The 25,626-nt window shown below is 36.8% G+C and overlaps 1 protein-coding gene across 2 annotated transcripts in view; it reads left to right on the top strand.

The window, feature by feature from the left end:
- Positions 1-23,026, top strand: part of LOC120634824 (nephrin) — a 391,882-nt gene extending 368,856 nt beyond the window's left edge. Inside the window, exons 17-29 of one of the 2 annotated variants that reach the window (XM_039905648.1) lie at positions 774-905; positions 1,529-1,609; positions 2,873-3,155; positions 5,811-6,046; positions 7,619-7,727; positions 7,987-8,156; positions 12,421-12,591; positions 14,435-14,628; positions 15,672-15,834; positions 17,630-17,748; positions 19,472-19,598; positions 21,720-21,826; positions 22,171-23,026. In XM_039905648.1, coding sequence (XP_039761582.1) covers positions 774-905; positions 1,529-1,609; positions 2,873-3,155; positions 5,811-6,046; positions 7,619-7,727; positions 7,987-8,156; positions 12,421-12,591; positions 14,435-14,628; positions 15,672-15,834; positions 17,630-17,748; positions 19,472-19,598; positions 21,720-21,826; positions 22,171-22,431 — 2,153 coding nt within the window. In that variant the 3' untranslated portion in view covers positions 22,432-23,026. Of the gene's footprint in view, positions 1-773; positions 906-1,528; positions 1,610-2,872; positions 3,156-5,810; positions 6,047-7,618; positions 7,728-7,986; positions 8,157-12,420; positions 12,592-14,434; positions 14,629-15,671; positions 15,835-17,629; positions 17,749-19,468; positions 19,599-21,719; positions 21,827-22,170 lie in introns of both variants that reach the window. The other variant, XM_039905647.1, reaches the window with a different exon arrangement.
- The last annotated feature ends 2,600 nt before the right edge of the window (positions 23,027-25,626 follow it).

Genomic DNA, 25,626 nt, shown 5'->3' with positions numbered 1-25,626 from the left:
TTTGGGTTCTGTAAAAGATTCAGTAAAATCCCGGAGTTATGAAATGAATCCACCTCCGTACCTCAGAGTGTACGTAAAGCATTTGTTAAAGTTACGTTAATTTAATCGTTAAAACCTTTTGACTCCTCATTAAAGCGGCGTAGTGGTCTTTGAAAACTTTTCATCCTATTATAGGAAGCCTTTGCCCACCAGTGGCGTGCATAGAGGGTATGCACAGGGTATGCAGATGATATAAAACGTTCTTCGTTTTCCTCCTCCTCCAGTAAGAGTTATAAAAACTTAAGGATAGGCATTGTAAGAGTTATAAATTTATATCATCTGCATACCCTCTATGCACGCCACTGGTGCAATGGGCTGTTAATAGGGTAGTATTGGCAAAGCTTATAGCGAACGAAAGCGTACTGTATATACCCATTCCAGGTTAATGTGCTTCCATCATCATAATTACTTAATCAAGTAAGGCTGCATTAAATCGCTAGAGCATTATCGATAAAAAAAACTTTATGGCGGTAAAAAGATGATCATCATCTTCATCAACAGCCTATTCAACTGCTGGTCACTGGGCAGACTTGTTCGTAGTCGCAGAAGATGGTAATAGTAGTACAGAGGACGCTGGAGCCTGTTCACCGTTATATTCCCTTAGTCGCCAGGTACTTATGGCATCCGGAAGATAGGTGGTGACAACTGAATTCTGATCTGCCTAAACTGCTGTCACCACATGGCACAGCAAAAGGTAATAGAATAAAAATACTTATAATTTATTTTTGTTACAGGTGACAGAATCATATCAGAAGGCAGCATGCTAAATATGACGCGACTGTCGCGACATGACGCCGGTATTTACACTTGCGAAGCTGTCAACTCTCAGGGAGCTGCCACTGTCAATATTACTGTTAATGTCCATTGTAAGTATAATCTTATGACTTTAAACTAATTGTGTAGTATTTTATTGGATCTATTAAAAACGCGACTGTCTTGCTTATTAGTACCATTTGTCAATATTTAATGTATATAAAATACAGCTAGGCTACGTTCCAAATTTAAATATATGGATGTTTTTTAAATGTTATATGCAAGACTTTTTAAGGTATATCAAGGTATGCGACTCAAGTGCCGACTTATTTTAAAATATTGTACAAAACAGTAGTTTTCTGTAGAACCTTTCAAATTTATTATTTGTGATATGAAAACCCGACACGGCGATATTATTATGAACATGCCGAGCGAATGTTATTATGAACACGTATTTTATTGGTGCCAAATAAACGGCGCGACAGTCGTGTCTTTTATTAATGACGCATAGTTTATCATAAATGTATGTAGTTACGAATACAAAAGCAAGGTGCAGAAAACAAGATTTTTAGAGCTACGAGTATAATGTTGGGTACTACTAAAAACTTTAAGAATAATCTAGTTGGTTTTCATGTAACGTCTACAGAATAAATCACATAAACAAATTAAGCGCCGGCTCTTAGACTAGCGCACAAAGAACTGCAAAGCACATAATAATTCACCCCATTTGTTTCAGACCCGGCGGGAATAAAGGCGGTGTCACAAAGTGCTGTATCCAATCCGAATGAGAACGCGCTCCTAACATGCACAGCGACCGGTGAGATGCATGTCTTTGTCTGTTGTCTAATAAGGAACGTGCCCTGAATACATAGTCTGGATATTCATGAATTGTTTTTGAATTAAATGATGAATTATTTTTGAATAATTTTGAATGGTCCAACATTAATATTCATATTTAATACGCTTTATTTCACAACACAGTTGAATAATGAAGGTGGATTGATAGTAAGAAGAAATATGACTATAACATATTGATATTAGAACAATTTAAAGAAATGCAGCTTCTTTGAATAATGTATTTAAGTACTAATTAAGTGAATTATAAAAATAATCTGTTGTACTTGATAGCTTTTTTTTACAAATATAAAACCGGGTCACTCATGCATGTCTGTTTTGTTGAATAGAAGCATATCTCACTACACAATATATTCACATGATTTAAAAATGATTTAAAAATAAAATAAAAGAAGATATTCGATAATAATCTAAACTTATAATAAAACTGTAACTGGAAGATTTCTGTACATTAAATATATTTTGAAAATTTTGACCGAAGGATGCTTTATAATCGATACTGAGTCCAAAAGAGATTTTTATTTAATTTTTGTCTGTCTGTCTGTCTGTCTGTCCGGGCATCACGCGAGAACTACTGAACGGATTTACATAAAATTTGGTATAGTGGTAGCTGATATTCCGGGTCAACATATAGGATACTTTTCATCGCGATAAATAATAAGTTTCCTCCGGGAAAAGGGGATGAAAAATGTTATCAATTTTACTTCATAGCTCCGTTAAATTTGAACCGATTGTAATAATTTATTTTTCATTTTAAAGTGTATACTATAAAACATGTAGTGTCTAATTTTAATGAAGATCTGATAAATATTGCCGGAGATAAAGGACATAACTCTACACAAATAACAGCAAGTAGCAAGGCATATGGGACAACGATGGAATACATGCGTACCATAATACTTAAAATTAATTAATAATAAATGCGAAAGTTTGCGATGGTGGTTGTATGTATGTGTCAACTAAAAGAATGACAACTTACTAACTCAGTATACAACGTAAAATAGTAGTAGGTACCTAGGATTATTATGATGTTAGCATCACATCTATTCTAGCTTCTCGATTAACACATACACGGACGAAGACGCGAGGGTCCGCTCGTTAATAAAAAAAATCCTAAATTGCTTTGGGAATATTTAAACACCAAGCACAGAAATTGTCTTCTTTTATATTATATTAAAACTTTTATAAATATGCTTTTTACTTACATGCTTTTTTTTAATGACAGGTAATCCTTTAACGGCGGAGCACATAAAGTGGGAGCGTAAAGGTTACGACTTATCCTCGGCAACTATTACCTTCGAGCCCAGGAATCGAACAAGCTACCTTCTAGTCGAGCGTGCGACCCGCGAGGACGTTGGCAAATTCCAGTGCGTAGTTAACAACGGCATTGCTGGTGAAACGAAACAGGAAGTGACGCTAGTGGTCAAGTTTAAACCGGAAATGGATAGTTCACCTAACTTGGTTAAGTCTGCTTCGAACGCCGGTCAAGTTGGGAGGTTAACTTGTCGGTAAGTTAATTCAATTCAATTTAAATTCTTTATTGCGAACTCAAGTGGTTGGTTACGTAGATCTTCGTATATGTACTTTCTATTACATTCAATCTCTTTTTTGTGAAGCGGTGATAGCTTAGTGGGTAGGACTTCGACTTCACTTTCGGGGGGGCCGAGTTCGATCCAAACACTTACCTCTTAATTACCTCTTAATCAGCGGCATGCGTGTACTTAGTTACAATGCATGGCACATGCTGAGCTGTACACCCTTTCTGTGTGGTGTTACACACAGACATTGTATGTTGTATACTATGTTACTTTATTATTATAAGATGTACTGTTTGTAACACTTAACATGAATAATTGTTTTTTCTTTCTTTCTTTCTTTCTTTTACGCAAATTATGCGCATTTTAAGCAATTAAAATATCACTTGGTACTATGAATCGGCTATTAGAATAAGTTTGGATTATCTTTATATATATATTTCTTGTGTGCGTGTGTATGTCACTGAACTCCTCCTAAACGGCTGGACCGATTTGAACGATTTTTTTTGTATGCGTTTGGGTGGCACCCTGGATGGTTTAGATTCACAAATCAGCCCGACAGATGGCGCTGGGGTCCGCTAGTAAAGTTATAAGATATTTAAATATATCTGCGGTTATGCAACAAGCATGATTGGTGAAGCATATTATTAAATATCTGTGTAATATTTAAAAACGACCACATTACTGCCGAAATAGACAAAACAGAGGGAATTTTAATATCGAGCAAACAACCCGGGAAATCCGAAACCGATATGTCAGAGCATATTACAATCACATTAACAAAACTGGGAACGTTCCCGGAATTTCAGTATAAAGCTGCTTTTCCACCAGATGGATGTGTGGTTTGAGCAGTGGCGTGCACAGGGTTTTTGAACAGGGTATGCATAAAGCCAGTGCATGGCATAAAATGGAAAAATTCCCCTCCAATACGACTTATATAAAATAATTTGGGTATGCAGTGCTTTTGTGCATGTATGAAATGCAAGCCACTGGGTGTGAGGATCAATCATAGGTAGCAGAACGCTGCTGTATAACATTATCATACTATATAAACTTTTCTCGCTAGGATTTAACTTCCGAACCGCAGGGTGATTACGTAGCTCGCGCCAGGCTTGCGACAGGCGTAAATCTTGCAATCACTGCTGTCAAACGTCACTTTTCCATACAATGAATAAACAAAACTGACGTTTGACAGCAGTGATAGCAAGATTTACGCCTGTCGCAAGCCTGTCGCGAGATACGTAATCACCCTGCTGGTGGTACATTCATTGACGTTTCAAAAGTGCTGATAAAATAGGTCTACTTAAAATAATTTTGAATTTTGAAACTTAACCTATTCCCTGCCCGCTACAAAGCACTGGTCTTCAAAGGGATGAGGCCGTTATCTACCACGCCAAAAAAAAAAAGTTAAACATGTTTTAAATAAATTTACGACTACAGTGGGCGAGCAGCATTATCGAGGATTATAGCTAATTAACAGCACAACTGACTAAAATTCAACTAATCCCCTTTAAAGCCAGCGTAATCCGCGCGCCAGATATGACTTTATTGAGAGTTAAATTAGTATATTTCTGTTGGTAAACCTTTATTATTGCGTAACATGCGATTATATTGCACGCTTATTATTTTGCTTAATCGTATTTTTATAGTCTCCGTAAAGAGAATAATGCCAGCTACCATGCTCAGTATCCATTCCAATAGTTGCTAACTGGTTAGGACTTTCTTTCGGGGAGACCGAACCCTGCAACTTTTCGGAGTTCTGTGCATTTTAAAGCAATTTATTTTTTTGTTTAATAAACACACAAAATAGATAACATAACATAAACAAACTAAATAACCAACAAAATAAAACTAGCCAATAGATGTGACGGACTTACCCTTCTCATTCTGAGACCCTGAGACCCTGCAGTTAAATATAATTAGTAAAATATAATTCAATCACTGACTCCACCGACCGAAAAATTTCAATTTTATGATTGTGAGGGCAGATTGGTAGACTTCGCACGCCTTTGAGAACATTATGAAAAACTCTCGCTTCGTCTCACGATATTTCCTGCCCCATTAAATCAAGTGATATTTACTCAAAAACTCACCTAGAGATCAAACTTGGTCCTGCGAAAGGTCTTACAGCATAGCATAATACGATAAAAAAAATTGATTGTCTGTAAAGTCGGCTTACTGACGATAGTTGAAAGTGACAACGTCGTAAGAAAATACTTATGGAATGGTTGCATTTTTCAAAAGGAAATTTTAATTTTATTTGTTTGATAGATATTATCGTTGCTATAAACAATTGACACCACATTCACTTTTCACTGCACTTCATCCTTGCCGAAAACGTGTAAATGTATTATTGTATAGAAGCTGTCCACGCGGACGCATCCCTCAAGTAGGAGAGAGACAGATGTCGAACGCGGAGGCCGACTGTGTCTCTTTGTCGCTCGTTCCGCGCTCTCGTTTGCACTTCAAGCCTTGAATGGAACGCCTCAGAGCGAGGTAACGCCGCATACGTAATTTTTTCGTGCGTGCAGCCGGCTCCATCGAATTATAAGACGTTGTCACGTCAAAAACCAGTGCCCACGCGTGGAAACTAAACTGTATGATCTTGATGATAATACTCCCCCACAGATGCAAAGCCGCTCCAGCGCCAAACTTCACCTGGTCGAAGAACGGTGCGAAACTGCCAGTGAACACTTCAACGAAATACTTCGCCGAGTACCACAAAACGGATGCCATCACTTACACCTCAGTTCTGCTGATCAACGACGTGGGCGCAGCGGACTATGGGTCTTACGAGTGCGGTGCGAGGAACGACCTTGGCTTCAGCACAACGTCTGTTAAGCTTGACGTCACTAGTGCACCTGGTGAGCTTATCATCAATAGCTGTGTGTTCAATTTCCACAACTGTTAAAATGTTTGTGTGATGAACATGAGTGTCATCATCAATTATTCATCGGTTATCTAGTATACATACACACGCTACGTTTACTTTGGGGCTAGATGGCGAAGTGTGTATAGCCGTAATATATTTATTTAAAATCATCATCATCATGTCCACCAATGGACCTCCACTGCTAGACACAGGTCTTTTGTAGGGAGTTCAAAATACCACGACTGTGCCGCTTGGGGTCAGCGGCTCCTTGCTACTCTCTTGATGTCATCCGTCAACCTTGTCGGGGATCTATCAACTCTGCTATTACCGATGCGAGGTCACCACTCCAGCACCTTGGCACACCACCGTCCATCGGTTCTCCGAACTATGTGTTCCGCCCATTATTACTCTAGCTTTGCGACCCTTGGAACTATGTCGGTAACCCTGGTTCTTCTACAGAATTCCACATTCCTGATTTGACCACTGGCTATACTCCAAGCATAGTTCTTTCCAACGCCCGCTGAGTGACTCTGAGTCTTTGTATGAGATCCACAGTAGCGGCCAAGTTTCTGAGCCATAGTTTATCACTGGCAACACGCACTGTTCGAAGACTTTGCTCTTCAGAGACTGAGGTATTTTGGACGAAGAGATGTCACGAAGTTTCCTGAACGCTGTTTTTGGCTTCGAGTTGGATTTCGCGGTTCACTTCTTTCTCGAAATTCTTATTTATAATTATTTACTAATCTTATGATTGTAGTATTAATTACTCAGTAAAAGAGTTATAGTTTACCAATCCATGGGTGTGCGTAGTGGAATACGGCCTATACCCCTTCTCATTGTAGGAGGAGATCCGTGCCCTGTAGTGCAGGCAGGGCAGGTGATATGATGATGATGAGGTTTTCTATCCAAAGTCAAGAAATTGTCTACACCCTGAGCATCAGAGAGAACGCTAAGCCGACGTTCTCTGTTATAACGTACGACAGAGTACAGAAAAATCCTATTATAATATTAAGGATTACTTAAACGATAAAAAAGCTTGGGTGTGAATTGCTCTAGCTTCATAGCTTAATTTAAATATACTGTGAGATGGTGATAACAAAAAAAAATTACCCGGCTAAGTTTGTCGTGGGCTCTTCTTAGACCAGGGCACGTTTAGAACCCTCGTAGCTTTAGGTTTAAGTTGGCGAACGAAGATATCACCATCCCCTTACAATTATGCAAACATATATGTATGAACGTTTCATAAGTGCCTGTGATAGGCCTACATGAACACAGAAATTTTGAATTTTGAATTTTGAATTTTGAATTTTTTGTACATGTGATGATAATGGTAATGCCCGCGAACCTGCATTGGATCAGCATGGCTACCTGGCTTCTTTGTGTTTTACTCTATTGGTTGCCCGAAAGAGATCGCTATGTAGCGCCAAATTATATACTTTGTATAAAAAAAATATTTACTGTTCTAAATTTCATTCATTCATGGTGGTTTGTTTAAACCCATGCACAGACATAAATATTCTTAAGGTGATGATGAAACGATATTGACGTAGCATTTTTTTAACAGATCCAGTGACGTCAATCACCGTGACCAATGTGACGCACAATTCAGTTTCACTGCAATGGACGCCCGGCTTTGATGGGGGCCTGTTCTCATGGTACAGGATTCGATATCGGTATGTGTAATTTTTTACTCGTGATAGTTAGCGTTGTAAATCCATCAACCTGCATTGCAGAAGCGTAGGGTTTATGCTTTAAATTCAGCTAACGTTAATAAAGTAAAATAATGATGACGCAAAATCGCTACAAACCGATACTCCTTTGCTGCGTGAAAATGCTTTCACATTAACAACATCATGAATATAATGATGTTTTGAGGAAAAAATGTTTTCCTAAGGTATCGTCAAGTTGTAAAAATAAAATATTTTTTCACAGTAAAATCGTTGATGAGTCGTACCGATACGAGGATGTCACGCCGAGGAACGCGACTACCTTCACCATCCATGGGCTGGAACGTAACACAGACTATGTGTTCTCAGTTATGGCCATAAACAAAATAGGACAGAGTAAATATAGACCAGACGATACGAAAGCTACTACACTTAGTGAGTATATACCTTTTATAATTTCATTTAAGTAAAATATGTATAGGTTAAGTTAATTTGGCTACCACTCAGTTTCTGAAACGCTTATCATCAAAAATTAAATCAGGTAATTAAACTTTTTACTTAGTCAGTGATTAGATTATCTAAAGTTTTATGAAGTTTAGCTACACACGCCAAAGCTGAAGATTTTTAAGACCCTGGTGATGAAAAAGGTCGGACCTTTATTACGCATTATACAAGGTAAAGGCAAAAGTATTAATGTGTAACGTACTTCAAATGAAATGTGCATAGACAATGTTTAGAATACTCACACACGCGTACTCTCAATTGATTCAGTATAGTGGAAGGCTTCAATCAAAGCTTCTTTGCTACTCACTGACAAATCATACCTGGCCACTATGAGAAATGACTTCTTCTTCTTAGTCGTGCACTCTTGGCAGAGAGTGGTCGTGGCTGCTGAGATGAATTTCATGGCGCTAGGAATAATTGGATTGCACGGCTTCCCGCGCGAGTATTTTCCACTTTTGGCGGTTGGTAGCGTGTCGAAAACATTCCACCACAGTTGTCTGGGTCAGCGATTTCACCGTATCTGTCCAACGAGTAGGTGACCGCCCTCTTGCCCTTTTTCCTTCAACCTGTCCTTGCACCACCAATCGTTCAATCGACCCCTCACTCCTTGAGATGTGGCCAAAAAACTTGAATATGCGTAACTGCACCGTAGACGAAAGTCGTTCCTTGATATTGAGTTGATGAGAACTGACATATAGGTTTAATAACCGCTATAACCCTTTCCTGCGCACATCGTCCGTGGGACATCCTCATTTACTGGGCATTAGGTGAGATCGCAGAAAAGCCCTAATTGGCATCATCAAGTCACATTTCAACTTCATACAAATTTAATCATGTGTTAACAAACAGGCGTTACGTTAACAACCGTTTAGGTAATTAAGTAATATCAAAATTATTGTTTTTTGTTAATCACTAATCTACACACTGTACAGCGTACACTCTTTAAAAATGCAGGTTGTCATTTCTACTACTTCCTTAAGATACCCGGCTACGTTTATTGCGGGCTTATTCCTAGATCAGAGCGCGTTTGAATACGTTTTAGTTTTAAGTTTATGAAAGGTGTTACCAAAAGTTAACTACCATTTGCAAATTATTTTAATTAATTACGCATCAAATGTGCTATCTTTTTGAATTAAAAATTTTTTGACTTTAATGTTATACGGCGTTTCAGAAACTGAGAGTTAGCAATGTTAACCGAAAACATTTCGACATTCTCTAGAATTGAACTTTGTACCCATTGCTTGAGTCAAATTTACAAAACACAGCACTAGACCTATCAAATTCATATCTTTCTTGATTGACTCAACCGGGAGTTGATCCCAATGCCTCTTGATTACCAAGTGAATCATGAGATCCTAGACACATTCCATTTTCTTTCGTGAAAACGTCATTCGTTGAACAAATTTATTCGTATTTCGGAATATCAATTTTAATCAATCAGTAGGATATTAAACGCTTAAGTTAACAAGATATTAATGATATTACATTTATAATGTAACATAATATGTTCAATATCGGCGCACTAAATTAATTACAGGTGCATAAACAAATTGCTGAACTAAGCTCAAAACTAAATTCAATATTAATTAATATTAAATATTAATAAACCGCAAAACGCGGCGCAGTGGTGATTATTAAATAAATTATGCAAATAAAATTCAAATTGTTCCCTATTCAAATCGAATTCATTCATAAAATATTCATAATATATTCATATGAACACGAATTTATGAATGTATTTTCAAATATAGAATCGTTAACAATAGTTTTCAGAAAACATTCGGGAATTTGTAATTTAATTTTTAGTTGATTGCTGTCTATGTATTTTTAGATTAACATGCATAATCATTTTCAATTTACATGTCTATGTTTACGAAAAGCTTATTTAAATCATAATAGTTAATTCAAATACAAATTAAATCGAGTTGAAATAAAATAATTGTAAATGGCATGTTATATAATTATCTCAAGATTTTAGTTTTGGGAATTTCTTACATTGGTACACAACGAAAAACTTAATGCCATCGAACCAAGTCAAAAGTATTTTCTCAAACTAGAAAACAGCAGTATTTGGGTAACATGTTGTATTATATTTTCATGATGGTTTAAGAACTTTGACTACTCAGGTCTTCAAGCAGTGGCGGTACTACCATACAAGCCGAAAAGCCGGGCTTGCGTTACAATAAATATCTCTTTTAAATTTTTCTCGACTATTCCGAAATGAAATTAACAAAATAATTAAAACTTGATAGCAATGAGGATATAAATACAATGTTTTAACTTTTGCTTAATAATGTATATACTCTTTGTCTACTTTACTGCAAGCACTACGTTACTCTGGCAGGTAGTCTCTGTGGTAGTAACCAGCCGAACGGCGCGGCGCCGCGCCGAACTATCACTATCGCGCTCTTCGCGTGTCTTCGTACGCGATTGGAGGCCCCGCTTTGTCTCGCTCACTCTCATAGAAATTTCAATGTATTTAGCAGAGACAATCTAGATTATTTAATAATTTAGTATGGAGATCAAATGCCAGATTGCGAGTTGAAGTTAGTGAAGATGACTAGCGAGCGAATTGAAACAACATCACGCGTGTTATTGTTTGCGTTACAACTAGTTGACACTTGACAGATTCATTATTATTGATTAGTAACTTCTTAGTTAGGTTTTTATTATTGTTTTTTTTTGTTGAATAGTGCATTTTACTGCTTTGTTTTCTTAAAAATTATAGTAAATATTGTTAAATATGAGCTCAATTTGTGTGCAAATTGTTTCTGTGGCGAAATCAAAAAATAATTGGCGAACAACAGGTAAATTTTTGCATATTTTTTTTCTAATGAAAATAATGGTTGGATCGCGGCTAGTTACGACATAAATTACATGGCATCATAAGAATTAAAGAGAGCCGAACTCAAAGAAACACTTGGGATTACTATGATTACTTTTTAATTTTGGCAAACATTGCATAGAACTTCTTTATCATAATTCGCGTGCTGACCCTAACCGTAGTGTTTTTCAAAGATTTATTGATATGGTTTGTCAATTAGCACAACAAGAATGGTGACTTAGAGATCATGACGAGTTAAATTTGTGCTTTAGGTAACTGGGCTTGCTCAAATTCAAAACCCCAGGAACGCCACTGTCTTCAAGTGATTGTCTATGCAGTATTAGCGGATTTAAACTATTTTATTTTTTCACAAAAGTGTTTATAATTACCAGAAAGCAAAGGAAAAATAAAATTTACGGAAACAAATGCATTTATGTATTTGAGATTAGTTATTATAGATACTCCTCACCCCGACCCAAATCAAAATTTTTATTTGGCAAGATTCAAAACAAATAAATGAAATGAAATTTTTCGCTGTACCATGTTTATTTTTCTCGCAATCGCAATTCAAATAAGAGTGTACAAATTTTTAATAAAATCCATTTTATTTTCGACTTAAATAACTACTCTAAAATTGCTTGTTTTATGCATCCCTTGTACACCACAACTTACATTGAAAAAAATAACAATGCAACTATTCCTGATTCCGCATTCCGAATTCCGCAAAATACGACATCTTGACTTTACAAAAAAAAAATCACCGCTCGTCCGCCACCACTTCAATTAAATCTAAATAAATGAATGCCGAAACACGAATAAATGAATCGAAAACCAACAAAAGAATGTATTTATTGTTTTCATTTAACGTGGACTTACGCGACATTGTGCCTTATTCCATGCTGCATAGATGTCATACCGTCATCAGTACAGTCAAGTTCAGAGGAATACAATGCTTACAACGTTCCCGGTATAATAACGGGAACACTTATTGGGACAGCTCTTATAATCCTGAATTTACTGTGGATTGGTTTCTGTCTGCGTCGGAGGACGACTAAACGTATTCGAGGTTTGAATTATATGTAAAAGTGATAGATAGAGATAGATAGATATTAAATGTTGTGTGTAATTATTTATATGAAAGTGAAAACCTTTTCTTCATTAGTTTACACAATGAGACTGTTTCAATTTTTTTTTTGTAAATTTTTTGAACAATAATTGTTTTCATTTATAATTTTAAATACACAATTCGACGAATTTGCGTACCTTTTAAAGAATTATTGTAAAATGTAATTTAATGAAGTTTTCACTTTCGTGTAAATACAAAGCTTGGTGTATTACGTTTGCCTTATTTTTTTATTTTCTTTTTTTTAGCTTCATCAGAAGTAGGCGAGCTAAATGTAGTTTCCACTGAATATGTAGAAACAGCTGACGTGTCTAAGTCCGTAGTTGTGTATGTTTCGATCGCCGGCGCCATTTTGGTTTTGATTAACGCCGCTTTAGTCGCTTGTTTTGTTTTTAAAAGACGCTCCAGACGTTTGAAAGGTAAGCTTTATTTTACTTTGCATTTTGTTTTTTTTTTGTAACTTTTTCCTGCGCTAACTAAAAATAGGAAAAAACCGTTTTCTTTATTTAATGACAATGTTTTATCTGTAATATAGAGAAGAAAGCTCGGAGCAACAAAGTAGAATTGGGACTATGTTCTTAGTGTCAATATATGATCAAATACGAACTAAGCAGATCCGTAGATGAAACAAAGCTACCGACCTAGCTCAGCGAGTTGCGAAGCTGAAGAGGCCATAGGCGGGGCTTATAGCTAAGAGAATCGATGGACATTGGAATCCAAAGCACCTAAAAAAAAAAAAAGGTTGTGTACACGCGTTAGAAGTTATACTCCTTTGGCGTAACAAAATAATAATCTTTTTCTTTTTGTATAGAAACAACACTCACAATAGAAAAAAGTTATTTTATACATTGACAGTTTTATTATAAAAGTTTCACTGAACAATAAAATTTGAGATCTTTTTACAATTGAATCAATTAAATCACCGGAATGAGCCCGCATACTTTGACAATTGAAAGTGTACACTGTCAAACCTTATAGCTAACTTCAGGGTGTCGGTTTTTTGTGAAGGTGTGCGCGCGCATCGTAAAAAGTGAGCTGGCGGACGATGAATTAACCTCTCACTCGGTTTCGCAACTACCTTCACTTTGTTAAAATCGTGTAACTATGTGCGCGCGTATTTTGTTACGTCGTATAATTTCACTCCCATGATTTTTTACTAACGCCGCTACAGGAGTATAATTTCAAAAAACTTTGCATTGGTAGATCCCAACGTTGACAACCACAAAAGTGTTTTCGTATTTGGAACTTCCTGCAAAAGGTCCTATATCCAGCGTTGGACATCCATCGTTTAATGTGACTATTGTATAGTTTTCATCATCATCATGGTCATCAAAGACTAACTGCATGAAAGGAAACTGTTCATAAAATTCAAATTTCATTTATTTCAATTAGGCCTAATTAATAAGCACTTTTGAAACGTCAAGTCAGTCTGTTTTTAGTGACTCTACCACCGGTTCGGAAGGCAGATTCCGCTGAGAAGAGCCGGCAAGAAACTCAGCAGATTGCTCTTTTCCAACATCATTTTAAAGTTTAACAATCTTTAGAATTTTTCTGTTTTGTAAGACATGAGTGCGGAGTGGCCTGCTTCCAAACAGCCTTGTCGTTTAGGAATTCATCAATCGTGTAGTAACCACGATTTATAAAATGTATTTAAATATATTGTTTAAACTTAGGTAAAGGTAGATCTAATATTACCTTCGTTATCATGTTATAAAAGCATATACCCATCCCCACAAAGGATTTCTGTCCTTTTCTCAGACGATATGCAGATATCACTAATTTATGTCCGTTTCTAGTTAGTCGACTGTTTATATAGACTTTTTGTTTATTCGTCATTCATAAAAATAGTTATGATACGCTTTTCTATTTGACTGTACAGTTCCGAATAAGGGTTGAATACCAGCCAATTTATATTTAACTCTCGTATAATTATAATGCACTGTTGGTAGTTTTAGATATGTCATGATTTAGATTTCAGTTATTATTTTGTAGAATAACATTCGCCAAAATGTTTTACATAAACTATTTTAACAGTTAGTTAGAAAAACCATATAAAAAATATTAAAAAAAGAGCAATAAAAGGATACACAGGTAGTACTTAATGCTAGGGTGCCAAGGTATAAAAAGAAGAAGAAATTGCTATTATTATATTTTATCTTGCTACGCCAAAGAAGTATAACTTCTAACGTGTATATAAGTACACACACGTTTTTATTGAATCTTGCCAATAAGGATTTTTGACTTTTTTTTTCTCCCAAACAGAACAAGCCGGTCAGTCTTCTAAATCGGCAACAATTGAAATGTATGCTCCATCTTCCTACAATGACACAATGACAGGAGAAACGTTGAGCTCCGTGTCGGAGAAGTCGGAGACTTACTCCCAAGATGGCGACGATAGGCAACCCCCTCCGATCCCTGAAGTACCGAGTATGCCGAACAGGCATATGATGAACCAAGTAAGTAACAAGTAACAAAACTTGCTAAAAACCGAATCTGATTTGATTAATAAAACTGTTATAGCAAGAGTTAATTGTTCATGCAAATCTTTATTTAACGGCCAGTGGCATGCATAGAGGGTATGCATATGGTATGCAGATGATATAAAATGAAGAAAATCTCCAGTAGAAGTTATAAAAAACTTAAGGATAGGCATTGTAAGAGTTATCATTTTATATCATTTTATATCTTTTCTATGTTTTTTCCTTTTACGCCATTGGTTGCCTGGAAGAAATCGCTATGTAGCGATTAGGCCACCAAATTGTACTCTCTTGATTTGTATTTATATCTTTGTAACTACTTTTTGTTTCTTTGGTGTACAATAAAAGTGTATTCATTCATTCATTCATTCATCAACTGCATACCCTCTATGCATGCCACTGATGACGGCCTTCCGGGTACAACAGTGAGTGCTGGATTTTAATTTTTCATATGATGTTAGGGCTGTATCAGATTTATTTCAGTAAAACTATAGCAGTGTATTGCCCAAAAACTATTAGCGTATCACAGATAAGTTTTAGATATAGTAAATACTGTACCTCTAAAGTATGTGCATTATATGGGTTTCCATTTAAACGTTGTATAATAATTTTTTGAAATTTTTGAAGCTTATAGAAAATTCCTATTATAGTATAAAGGACTACGTAATCGATAAAAAAGCGTGGGTATGAATTATAAGAAAATAATTCACACCCAAACGCCCTTCTAATAATTTTAAATGACAATGGGTGATGGTGATAACAAAAAAAAACAGCCGGCTAAGTTTGTTGTGGGCTTCTTCTTAGACCAAGATGCGTTTGGAACTCTCGTAGCTTTAGTTTTAAGTTTACGAATATGGTTTTCGCCATCATCTCACTACCGTGTAATTTTCACGTACGCATTAAACCACCACCTATGGACCTACTTGAATAAAGATATTTTTGACTTTGACTTTGAACTAAGCTATCCAAGCTGACAGTCGCCAAAACCTGTACAGGTAATAATATTTATATCTTGCCTTCAGACGGACGCCTACCTCATGGATGATCAAGGACTAGTCATTCCCCCACCACTGGATTACCCGCCACCTAACTACGCGGTCTACGAAGGCGATCACGCGCGGACTCTACCGCACCCGCATCGGCATAAGGACATCAGTGGCCATAGCACTCTGGGTCGCAGTGCTGGTAAGTTCCATCAAATGATTTATATCAATAAGTCAATCCTTTATTCAGCTTTGGCTTTAGGTACCCTTATAAACGTAGTATCTCTCTCTCTCTCTAGTTCACAAATCACAAATCTTTCAAAAAATATCATTCATTTTTCCGATTATTTAGAAAACATCCCTACCTATACTTTTTACTTAATATTATAAATGTGAATGTAAGTTTGTTTGTTACGCTTTCACGCGAAAACTACTGAACCGATCTACATGAAACTTTTTATACGTTCTGTTGTTTGTTGTTGTTTGTCCACGACCCAGGGAATCCTAGTGTGGAAAACACAGTCTTTATCGGTATTCTTTGGCTTACTTTTTATGTGTTTGTTAGAAATAAATAAATAGTATGAGATGTTGGAGGTATTAGAAATAATATAGTTTTCAATAAAAAAAAATTACGAAAGATAAAAAAATGTTTATGAAAAAGTCTCAATATCTCATATATGACTATAGGTGTGACTATGTAGCAGTACGCTGCCTCCCAAAATTACGCGGGCGAAGCCGCAGGGCACATCTAGAATAAAATATTATAATTATTGCAGTTATTGAAACGTTTTAGAATTGAAAGTTTAGTTGAAATTGTTTTACCTCTAATGTTCTAGACGTTTACCATAAAATAGGAAAATGAGAAAAAGTTTGTGAGCTAGCAACATTCCGAGGGTGTGAAGTGAGACGTACGCGGGTGTTTTTCACTGTATTTAGACTCAATGCACTGCATATAATAATGGCTGAATGATTATATACACTCTTAATTCTATGCTACATTTGTCTTTCCTAATTTAAATCCAAATAATAATGGCTGAATGAGGATTCTATTCGCTCTTAATTCTATGCTATTACCTAATTTAAATCCAAGAGTCGCCTTTCTGACGTCAGTCGTGGAGTGGTGTCGATAGTAAAACTATTATCCGTAAACAGGCAAACAAAATTACCTGCCAGCCCGGCCGACGTGCTTACAGCAACTATTATTTCAGACCTGTAATTTCAGACGATAGTAACTTAACTATAAACAAGACTAGCTTAGAAAATTGTAGGTGATAATTCTCTACAATTTTGCCGTTAAACTATTAACTTACTTTTTTAAATCGACACGAGTACATAGACAAGTGCTTGACTGCAATCACACCTGATGGTAAATGATGATGCAGCCTAAGATGAAGCGCGCTTGCCTAGAAGATGCCTATTCACTCTTGATGTTGATTTTGTATTCGATATTAGCAGGTGTTACTTTGCCAAACTCCATGATATATTTTGAAATGCATGGTGTAATTTATAATTTCTTCAATCATTATCCTCCACACCAAACAGATCTACAGAAATATACCCTCTACGCACGTTTCGCTCCGAAACCGGAGCACCCTCAGGAGATGTTGACTTTACAATCTTTCATTGTAAAGTCAACATATGGTTTTGGCAATTTATTTATATTTAATATTAATTCATTTAGTTTTATTTTGAATACTCGTAAATGTCAACTTCTTAGTCAACTCAAAAATGTTTACTTATATTAGTCAAAATAATATATGTCTATTTATTAGTCCAGTCTAGCAATTCATGTAGTTTTAGTTACAATAGTCAAATAAGGTAAATGTTAACTTCTTCATCAACTCAATTTTTTTTAATTATATTAGTCAAATTGTGAAATGTCTATTTATTAGTCAAGCTAAGCCTATCTGGGCGTAGTTTACCTTAACTTACATTTAATACGATCAAGTTTCACTTTTATTGCGTATTTTATTTTATAGATTTTTTTTATCAACCAGGTAAACAAAACTATATACCGGCACCGAGCCCCATGCCACCTTTGGACGGCTCGTACTACAACATGTCGTCGGACCGCTACCTGTCTTACCCTCCGCTCATCGGCGAATACTTGCAGCAGGTGAGCTAGTTCAATACATATATTCTGATAATGCCACAGATTTTGAAGTCACATAAACCGTTTTAGTTATGTTTATAACATTTAGAAACATACCTCCGTGTGGCATGATGCCCTGACTACGATACTGCGTCGATATGTCATCTTGCCGATATTTTCTGTTACATAACGTATTCTGACTGAATGACATGCATAACATGTCTTTTGAATGGGGGTTTTGAAGACGAGATAATAATCAATATTTCAACACCCCTCCATTATTTCACCAAAACAATTTCTGTGGAAGAGAGGTGGCGAATACAATTTGCAAAAATTATCGCTTTAACGTCCGCTGTCGCCTTATCAAAAGAACAGCAGCCTAACAGTTCGCCAATATTTGAGAAATACCTGTACAATATTTCAACACCCCTCCATTATTTCACCACAACTTTTCACACGTGAACGTGATATGAGGGGAAAGTTTGGTGACATTTTCATTGAGTCTCATGCTACGTAATATAACCATAAACTTTGACGTCGAATTTAAATTTGAATGGCGACGGACACTGAAGCCAGATATTAAGTTAAAATATACCTAGAGTGTACCTAGTACGTACCTAGAGTAGTGATGTGGATTACTCAAGCTTCATATTTCTTATTTGTAATAAACTATTAATAATAAACTACTTTGTATATTTAATATTAATATCTCATGTTATTTTTTTTTTATTTAGTTTTTGATTTTTCAGTTATGTAGTGTAGAATTTTTATATTTTTGAAGCAAAGCCATGTTCAGGATGGGAATGTCGCCATCATATAAGACTATTAAGGGCCCACTACAGAGACGGGTCTGCTTCACAGTGAGAAGGGGCTACATTCCCATCTTTCAGATCTTTTAGATGAGAATGTAAATCACAAAGAGTGAAACGAGCGACTGCGTTGGCGTTTTCCGTTTCCGTGCCTTGAATATTTTACTAGAAACAAGAAGACTTTCTATATAATAGAGAGTCCTTAATTTTACTGTTAATATTATCATCATGTCAACCAATTGACATCCACTACTGGACATAGGTATTTTGTAAAGACTTCCAAAAACCACGGTGTTTTGCCGCTTGTTTTCAACGACTCTTTTGTTATCGTCTGTCCATCTGGTTGGGAGCCGACCAATGCTGCATTTACTGGTGCCTGGACGCCATTCCAGCACTTTATTATCCCAATGTCCATCGGTTCTCCAAGCTATGTGCCTGCCCATTTCCACTTCAGCTTACTCGCTCGCTAAGCTTCTACGGATCTCCTCATTTCTGCGTTTATATACTAAATAAGTAATAATAATCGTTTACCTATGGATCATCTTCATCATCGTCATCGTCTATCCATCACCGGCCCACTACAGGGCACGGGTCCCACAGTGAGAAGGGGTTAAGGGCGTAGTCCACCACGCTGGCCCAGTGCGGATTGACGGTACAGACGGTTGACTCCTTTCACACCTTTGAGAACATTATAAAAACTCTCCCGATACATGTTTCCTCTCAATGTTTTTTTTCACAGTTGAAACAAGTGATATTTAAATGGCTTAAAACGCACATATCTTAGGAAAGTTAGGTGGGTGCTAGGATTCGAACTCGGCCCCCCGAAAGTGAAGTTGAAGTCGTACCAAATGGGCTTTCACTTCGACCTGAGGACACGAAATTCTGAAAGCGTAAGCAGTGTTGTCCCAAGGTCATGTTTTTTTGTTTCTGTCCAGCAGCAGCAAGGCCGCACCCCCACTCCGCCGCAGCAGTACGGCTCGCAGATGCCCAAGCCCCACTTGATGAACGGCGTACCACCTTCACCCTCGCATATGACCAGCCCGCCGCTCAACTGTGGTCTGGATGGTAAGTTTAAAGCTTTTTGTGACAGAGCTCGTCCGGGGAAGTGCTACCGCCACGCTTATCTCTGCTATCAAGCAGCATGTTTTGGTCTGAAGGGTGTGGTCGCCAGCACCGGCAATTAGGGCTTAGCACGTGTGGTGACGGCAGATCAGAATGCCACATCATGGTCACCCCTCCTCTTCCCGCGGGTGACGTACGAGGCAACTAAGGGAAAGTAACAGAAAACGGGCAGCAGCGTCCTCTGTGCTACTACCACCTACTACGATCACTAATCCGTCTATACAGCGCGGTGATTATGGTAATAGTTAATCATTAAGACGTGTCGTGACGGCAGATTGGAATACAATTTTGACCGCCCCTCTTCTACTGTCCCCGCGGTGTCGTACGAGGCGATCAAGGGAATATAACGGTAAACGGGCAGCAGCTTCCCATGTCCAGCGTGGTGATCATGCAAACCCTCCCGATGGGAGAGACCTTTAGTCCAGCAGTGGACTTTTATAAATAAAATAAAGTCCGACAACACACACATCGCCACCTAGCCCCAAAGTATGTTAATATACGTAAATACTTATAATATATAGATAAGTGGGTGTTTATCTATATATTATAAGTATTTACGTATATTATTCATATAATTATTCATCAGTCATCTTAGTTATCCATAACACAAGCTACGCTTACTTTGGGGCTGGATGGCGATGTGTGTATTGTCGTAGTATATTTATTTATTTATTATTTATTTATCATTTGGGATTTCGGCTCGGTCCGTCAATTATTACCGTTAAAAAAAAATCATCATCATCAGGCCTCTGACCTCTTTGGCACAGTTATGAGTACTGTAGTATTACGGTGGAATTGTTATAAATTCAGTAAAATTTTCTCAACTGTCAAAGTAACCTCTAACGAAAACGTTTTCTTCTTTTGGGACGATAAAAAATAGTTATGCAGTCACATTAAGACTAATTAATTATTTAATTTTGTATGATTACGATTTAATACTATTCTTATTCATATAGTTAAAATTTAAAATTTGTAATCAATCAATATGCATTGTTTATTCTATGCGACGCTAGAATTTTAATTTTGTTTCTTTTTTTTTTTATTGTTCAACTTAAGAGTAAAACAATTTATGACAATTAGGTCACTCACCTCATCTCAAACCACACAGAGTTTATGTGACATGGTATAGATTAATGATATTCTTTTTACAAACAATTTTTTTTTTTATTATTTAAGTAAAAACGCGGTGAAAGCATATTATCTTGCACAATAATGACGACATTTATTATACCTTGATTATGTTTATTTTTATTATCTATATGTTCATATATGTATGATTGAGTATATATTAGTTTATTATTTATAATTTTTATTAATACATAACTATAACCTAAAATAAACTATTTAAAAACTAAATAAAATCTAAAACGTCCTCGAAACCACCGCAGCAAGGCACAGTTCCTAAGATGCTGGCAGCATTGCCCCTCTGGATGGCCAAACTAATTCGTTTATTATTTTATATTTATTTATTATATTTTTCTTATTTGTACAATTTTGTTTATGTATTTGTATTTAGCTATTTGAATGTACGTTTATAATAATTTTACACCACCTGTCCGCTCTCTCTCATCTTGTCCTAATCCAAAGGTTGCCTGGCAGAGATCGCTACTTAGCGATAAGGCCGCCTTTTGTATTCTACTTCTGTCTTTGTATTTCTTTTGTTTTTTTATTTTCCTAACTTCATTGTGGTGTACAAATAAAGAGTTAAATAAATAATAAGTTGCAATCGCAACCCTACCAGTAGTCAGTACGCAACAGTTAGATAGCAAGTTTATGATTACAACTTGTACATAGATGACATACCAGATCCCTACCCCACGCAACATTCTCACTGATAAAGTTATTTTAAAACAAAATTCTTTAAGGTTGCCCTTACATATTTAATGTTATTAATGTTTTTAATCTTATCAAACAAATTATTATTTAATTTATTTTCATTAATATTCGGAGTCGTCAGAGTTCAGTGCATATGTTTTTTTTATAAAAGCAATTTCGCATCAAATCACATCACGCTCTTAAGACTTTCTGTTATGTAAATTTTAATATAGGAATATAATTGATCAGGTCTGGACAGGCAATCAGCGGGGGGTACGTTGAGGCGGCAGCGGTACGACAAAATGGCCGTCCCACCGCCTGACGTCACCGTACTACACCAGGGGAACTGCAATCAGGTAATAACAAACACAGAACAACTTTTCGGAGTTACGAGCATTTTTTTAATTACAATCTTTATTTCATTCCACTACATGTTAGCCTTTGACTGCGATCTCACCTGCTCATAAATTATGATGCAGTCTCAGATGGTAACGGGCTAAGCTGTTGGGTATGGCAGTTACATTAAACCAATACCCCTAATCTGTTTCTACGCGACATCGTAACGGACTTTTGGTTAGAAGCAGTAATAACTTAGTGGATAAAAGTGGTTATAGCCTAAGCTTCCCTGAGTTCGATTCCCGGCACACACCTTCAACTTTTCGGAGTTATTGAAACATTTATATGTTTTTTTTTGTTCCAGCACCTACCAATGAACCAAACGCCATCGGTGAAGCAACCGCAGTCTATCCTCAAAGACCCATCTAGACATAAATACGGCAACCAATACGGTAGTCCGATATCGTCAAGCACTCCACAGAATAGCAACTCGAGTCAAATACTGACAGTACAAAACCTCACCTCCGATGTACCACAGTACGGTACGATCAAAAAAGAAAACAAGAAACAAAACGTTACTATAGATGAGTCATACATTAAAAGGAGCGAAACTCATGTAGTTTAAACGATTAATTAACAATTAAGTGAAAAGTGACTTGTTAACGGAAAAGTGTAAAGTGACCGATTTAATTGAACAAGTTAACGGTTTATTGAAAAGTGATTAAGGATTCAATATAAAAGTGAATGTGAATTTATGAACGTATGATTCTCAATTAGAATCTATTGTAAATAAAGGGAGATAGACTAGTGAAAGGAATTAGATAGTTTTTAAATTTTCATTGAATGTGATAACAATGATTGAACTTTTGAAGAGAAGTGTTATGTGTCCACACAAGATTAGATAGAATTGTTAATCTAAGACTTTAATAACTGCCCCAAAGCTTAGAGTGTTTTTTAGAGAAAATCATATCAATAGATTTTAGCGTTAACTCAGTTTTACGAAATGGAATATGCGTAGAGGTTTTCCTCTTTAAAACTGGCAAATGCTAAATCAATTGCGTAAGATTTCTCCTAAAACACACAGTAAAGGCAACATATTCGTTGAAGGAGACTGTCCAGAAATAATGCAGCGTTGGTAAGGTTGATGTACGCAATACACGAAAAAGTATATTTGTTAAATTCAACTTTTCATTTTGTTGATTATTATTTTTCTCATCAATAAACTTCATCATCATCATCACATCAACCGATAGACGTCCACTGCTGGACATAGGTCTTTTGTAGGGAGTTCCAAGTTCCACGATTCTGAGCCGCTTGGATCCAACGGCTACCTGCGACGCGCTTAATGTCGTCTGTCCACCTCGTTGGGGGTCGACCAACGCTGCGCTTACCAGTACGGGGCTGCCATTCCAGCACCTTGGGACCCCAACGTCCATCCTTTCTCCGAACTATGTGCCCGGCCCATTGCCACTTAAGCTTCGCGACTCGTTGAGCTATGTCGGTAACTTTCGTCGGAACATGAGCATTAGACATAATCTTCGTCTTGCTCATGTTCATTCGTAGGCCAACCTGTTGAGAAGCTCTGCTGAGGCCATCGAGCATCGTATTTAGGTCTCCCAGAGTCTCTGCCATTATGACTACATCGTCGGCAAACCGAAGTTGAGTGATGTACTCGCCGTTAATGTTGATGCCAAGTCCGTTCCATTCCAGAAGCTTAAAGACGTCCTCCAACGCAGCGGTAAATAGTTTCGGGGAGATAACATCTCCCTGTCGCACGCCTCGCTGCAATTGGATTGGTCTCGTAGTCTGATCCTGTATACGAACTGACATAGTGGCGTTTTTGTACAAACACTGCAACACTTGGATATACCGGTAGTCAATTCGGCATCTCTGCAGTGACCTAAACACAGCCCAAGTTTCCACCGAATCAAAGGCTTTTTCATAGTCCACAAACGCTAAGCAAAGTGGCCGGTTATACTCTTCAGTCTTCTGTATAACCTGCCGCAGCGTATGAATGTGGTCTATGGTACTAAAGCCCTTACGGAAACCGGCTTGTTCGGGAGGCTGGAAGTCATCAAACCTACGAGCGAGACGATTCGTAATGACTCTCGAAAACAGCTTGTAGATATGACTCAGCAGCGAGATGGGTCTGTAATTCTTCAACAAGGTATTATCACCTTTTTTGAAGAACAGAACCACCACACTCCTGTGCCATGCCTCTGGCGTTGTGCCTTGGTGAATAACGGAATCAAACAATCGCTGAAGGACTCTCAGTATCGGTTTTCCACCTGCCTTCAGGAGTTCTGCCGTTATTCCGTCATCACCCGGCGCCTTGCCATTTTTAAGCTGCTTGAGAGCCACACTAATCTCGTATAGGCTGACGTCTGGGATATCTTCGGTATAGTGTCGAGTTAATTTGGCTCTAGGATCCTTAGCCAAATCTTCAACAGGCGTCTGTACTGTGGTGCACAACTGTCCATAAAAGTTCTCAACCTCACCCAAGATCTCAGGTTTGGAAGAGACAAGACTACCATTATTGGTCTTCAGTCGCATCAACTGGCTCTGACCGATAGACAGATCTCTAGCGAACACTTTAGAGCCTCTGTTTTGCTCGATGGCATTTTTAATACGCTCTGTATTGAAGTGCCGCATATCACGAGTCTGTGATTTAGAGATCTGCCTATTAATCCGCCGGTAAGCGGACGCGTCTGCTATAGACTGTAGTCTCATCTCTTGCCTCTCCGTCATAAGCTTGAGTGTATTGGTTGAGAACCTATTGGCCTTGTTTCAATAAACTTAACACAATATAAATAAAATAGTTTATTTTATAATTAAATAAATCGAATGCTCTTATGCAGTGGTGTAAATAAATGAATTTAGAATTTTATACGGTAATGTGTACAAAAACCACGCCCTGTATGGACTGACTCTGGGCTAATACGTCTGGTTGTAAGGAATATTGTTTGACTGACTTATCATTATTACGATTTGTAATTATTATTTGTTTGTAATTAGACGATACGTCCAGACATATGTTGATTACGGTTTAATACAGTAAATTTTAATACCGTTAAGGTGAATTATCACAGATATAAATCGATTATAATACTTCGGAAGCATGACTGAAAATGTTAAATAATACGCACTGAATACGTTACGTACATATTTGAATGTATGCATTTTTATTGGTAACTGTACTTTCCATCGATCAATTACTAACGGTCTACATAATTTGTCAATGCTTTCATACTAGCATACGCAATCGTTATACATTACTTCCATTTTACAAAATTCAACCATATCGCTTAAGTGGTAAGACTCGATTTTCAAATACAATTTCGGAACATATGATGCGACATCTATCGCCATTGTGTGTTGAAATATACTAGTATGTACTTTTAAGCAAAAGATTTTGCGCTTCAATCATACTCGCTTTAGTTGATCGACGGTTCCTGAATCCTTAGTACTAGTTGATCGGTGGTACTTTTTAGTAAAAGAAAGTCCAGGGAATATATCCACTAAGGAACTGCATTGAACTCAACATGTAATTAATTTAAAATAATAATTAGTAATTTGACAAATAAGATCTGTCAATTTACATTTCATAAATGACAGTTGGTTAAAATTTTAATATCACTGCAACACTGCAATCAATTGAATAAAACTCACATTTTATTCATTTCGTTCGATAAATAAATATAACAATATAAACTATGACAATTCACCTTAAGTGAACTCATAAAAAGAAAACTTCAAAATCATTTGCCACATGAACATAAATGATTCCCTATGAAGGATCTCTTTTGGTTAAGTTTTTTTA

This window comes from Pararge aegeria, chromosome 25 (assembly GCF_905163445.1).
Source record: "Pararge aegeria chromosome 25, ilParAegt1.1, whole genome shotgun sequence".
NCBI lineage: Eukaryota > Metazoa > Arthropoda > Insecta > Lepidoptera > Nymphalidae > Pararge > Pararge aegeria.
Note: the sequence above shows the minus strand (reverse complement) of the source record. Positions and strands in the feature narration are given on the sequence as shown.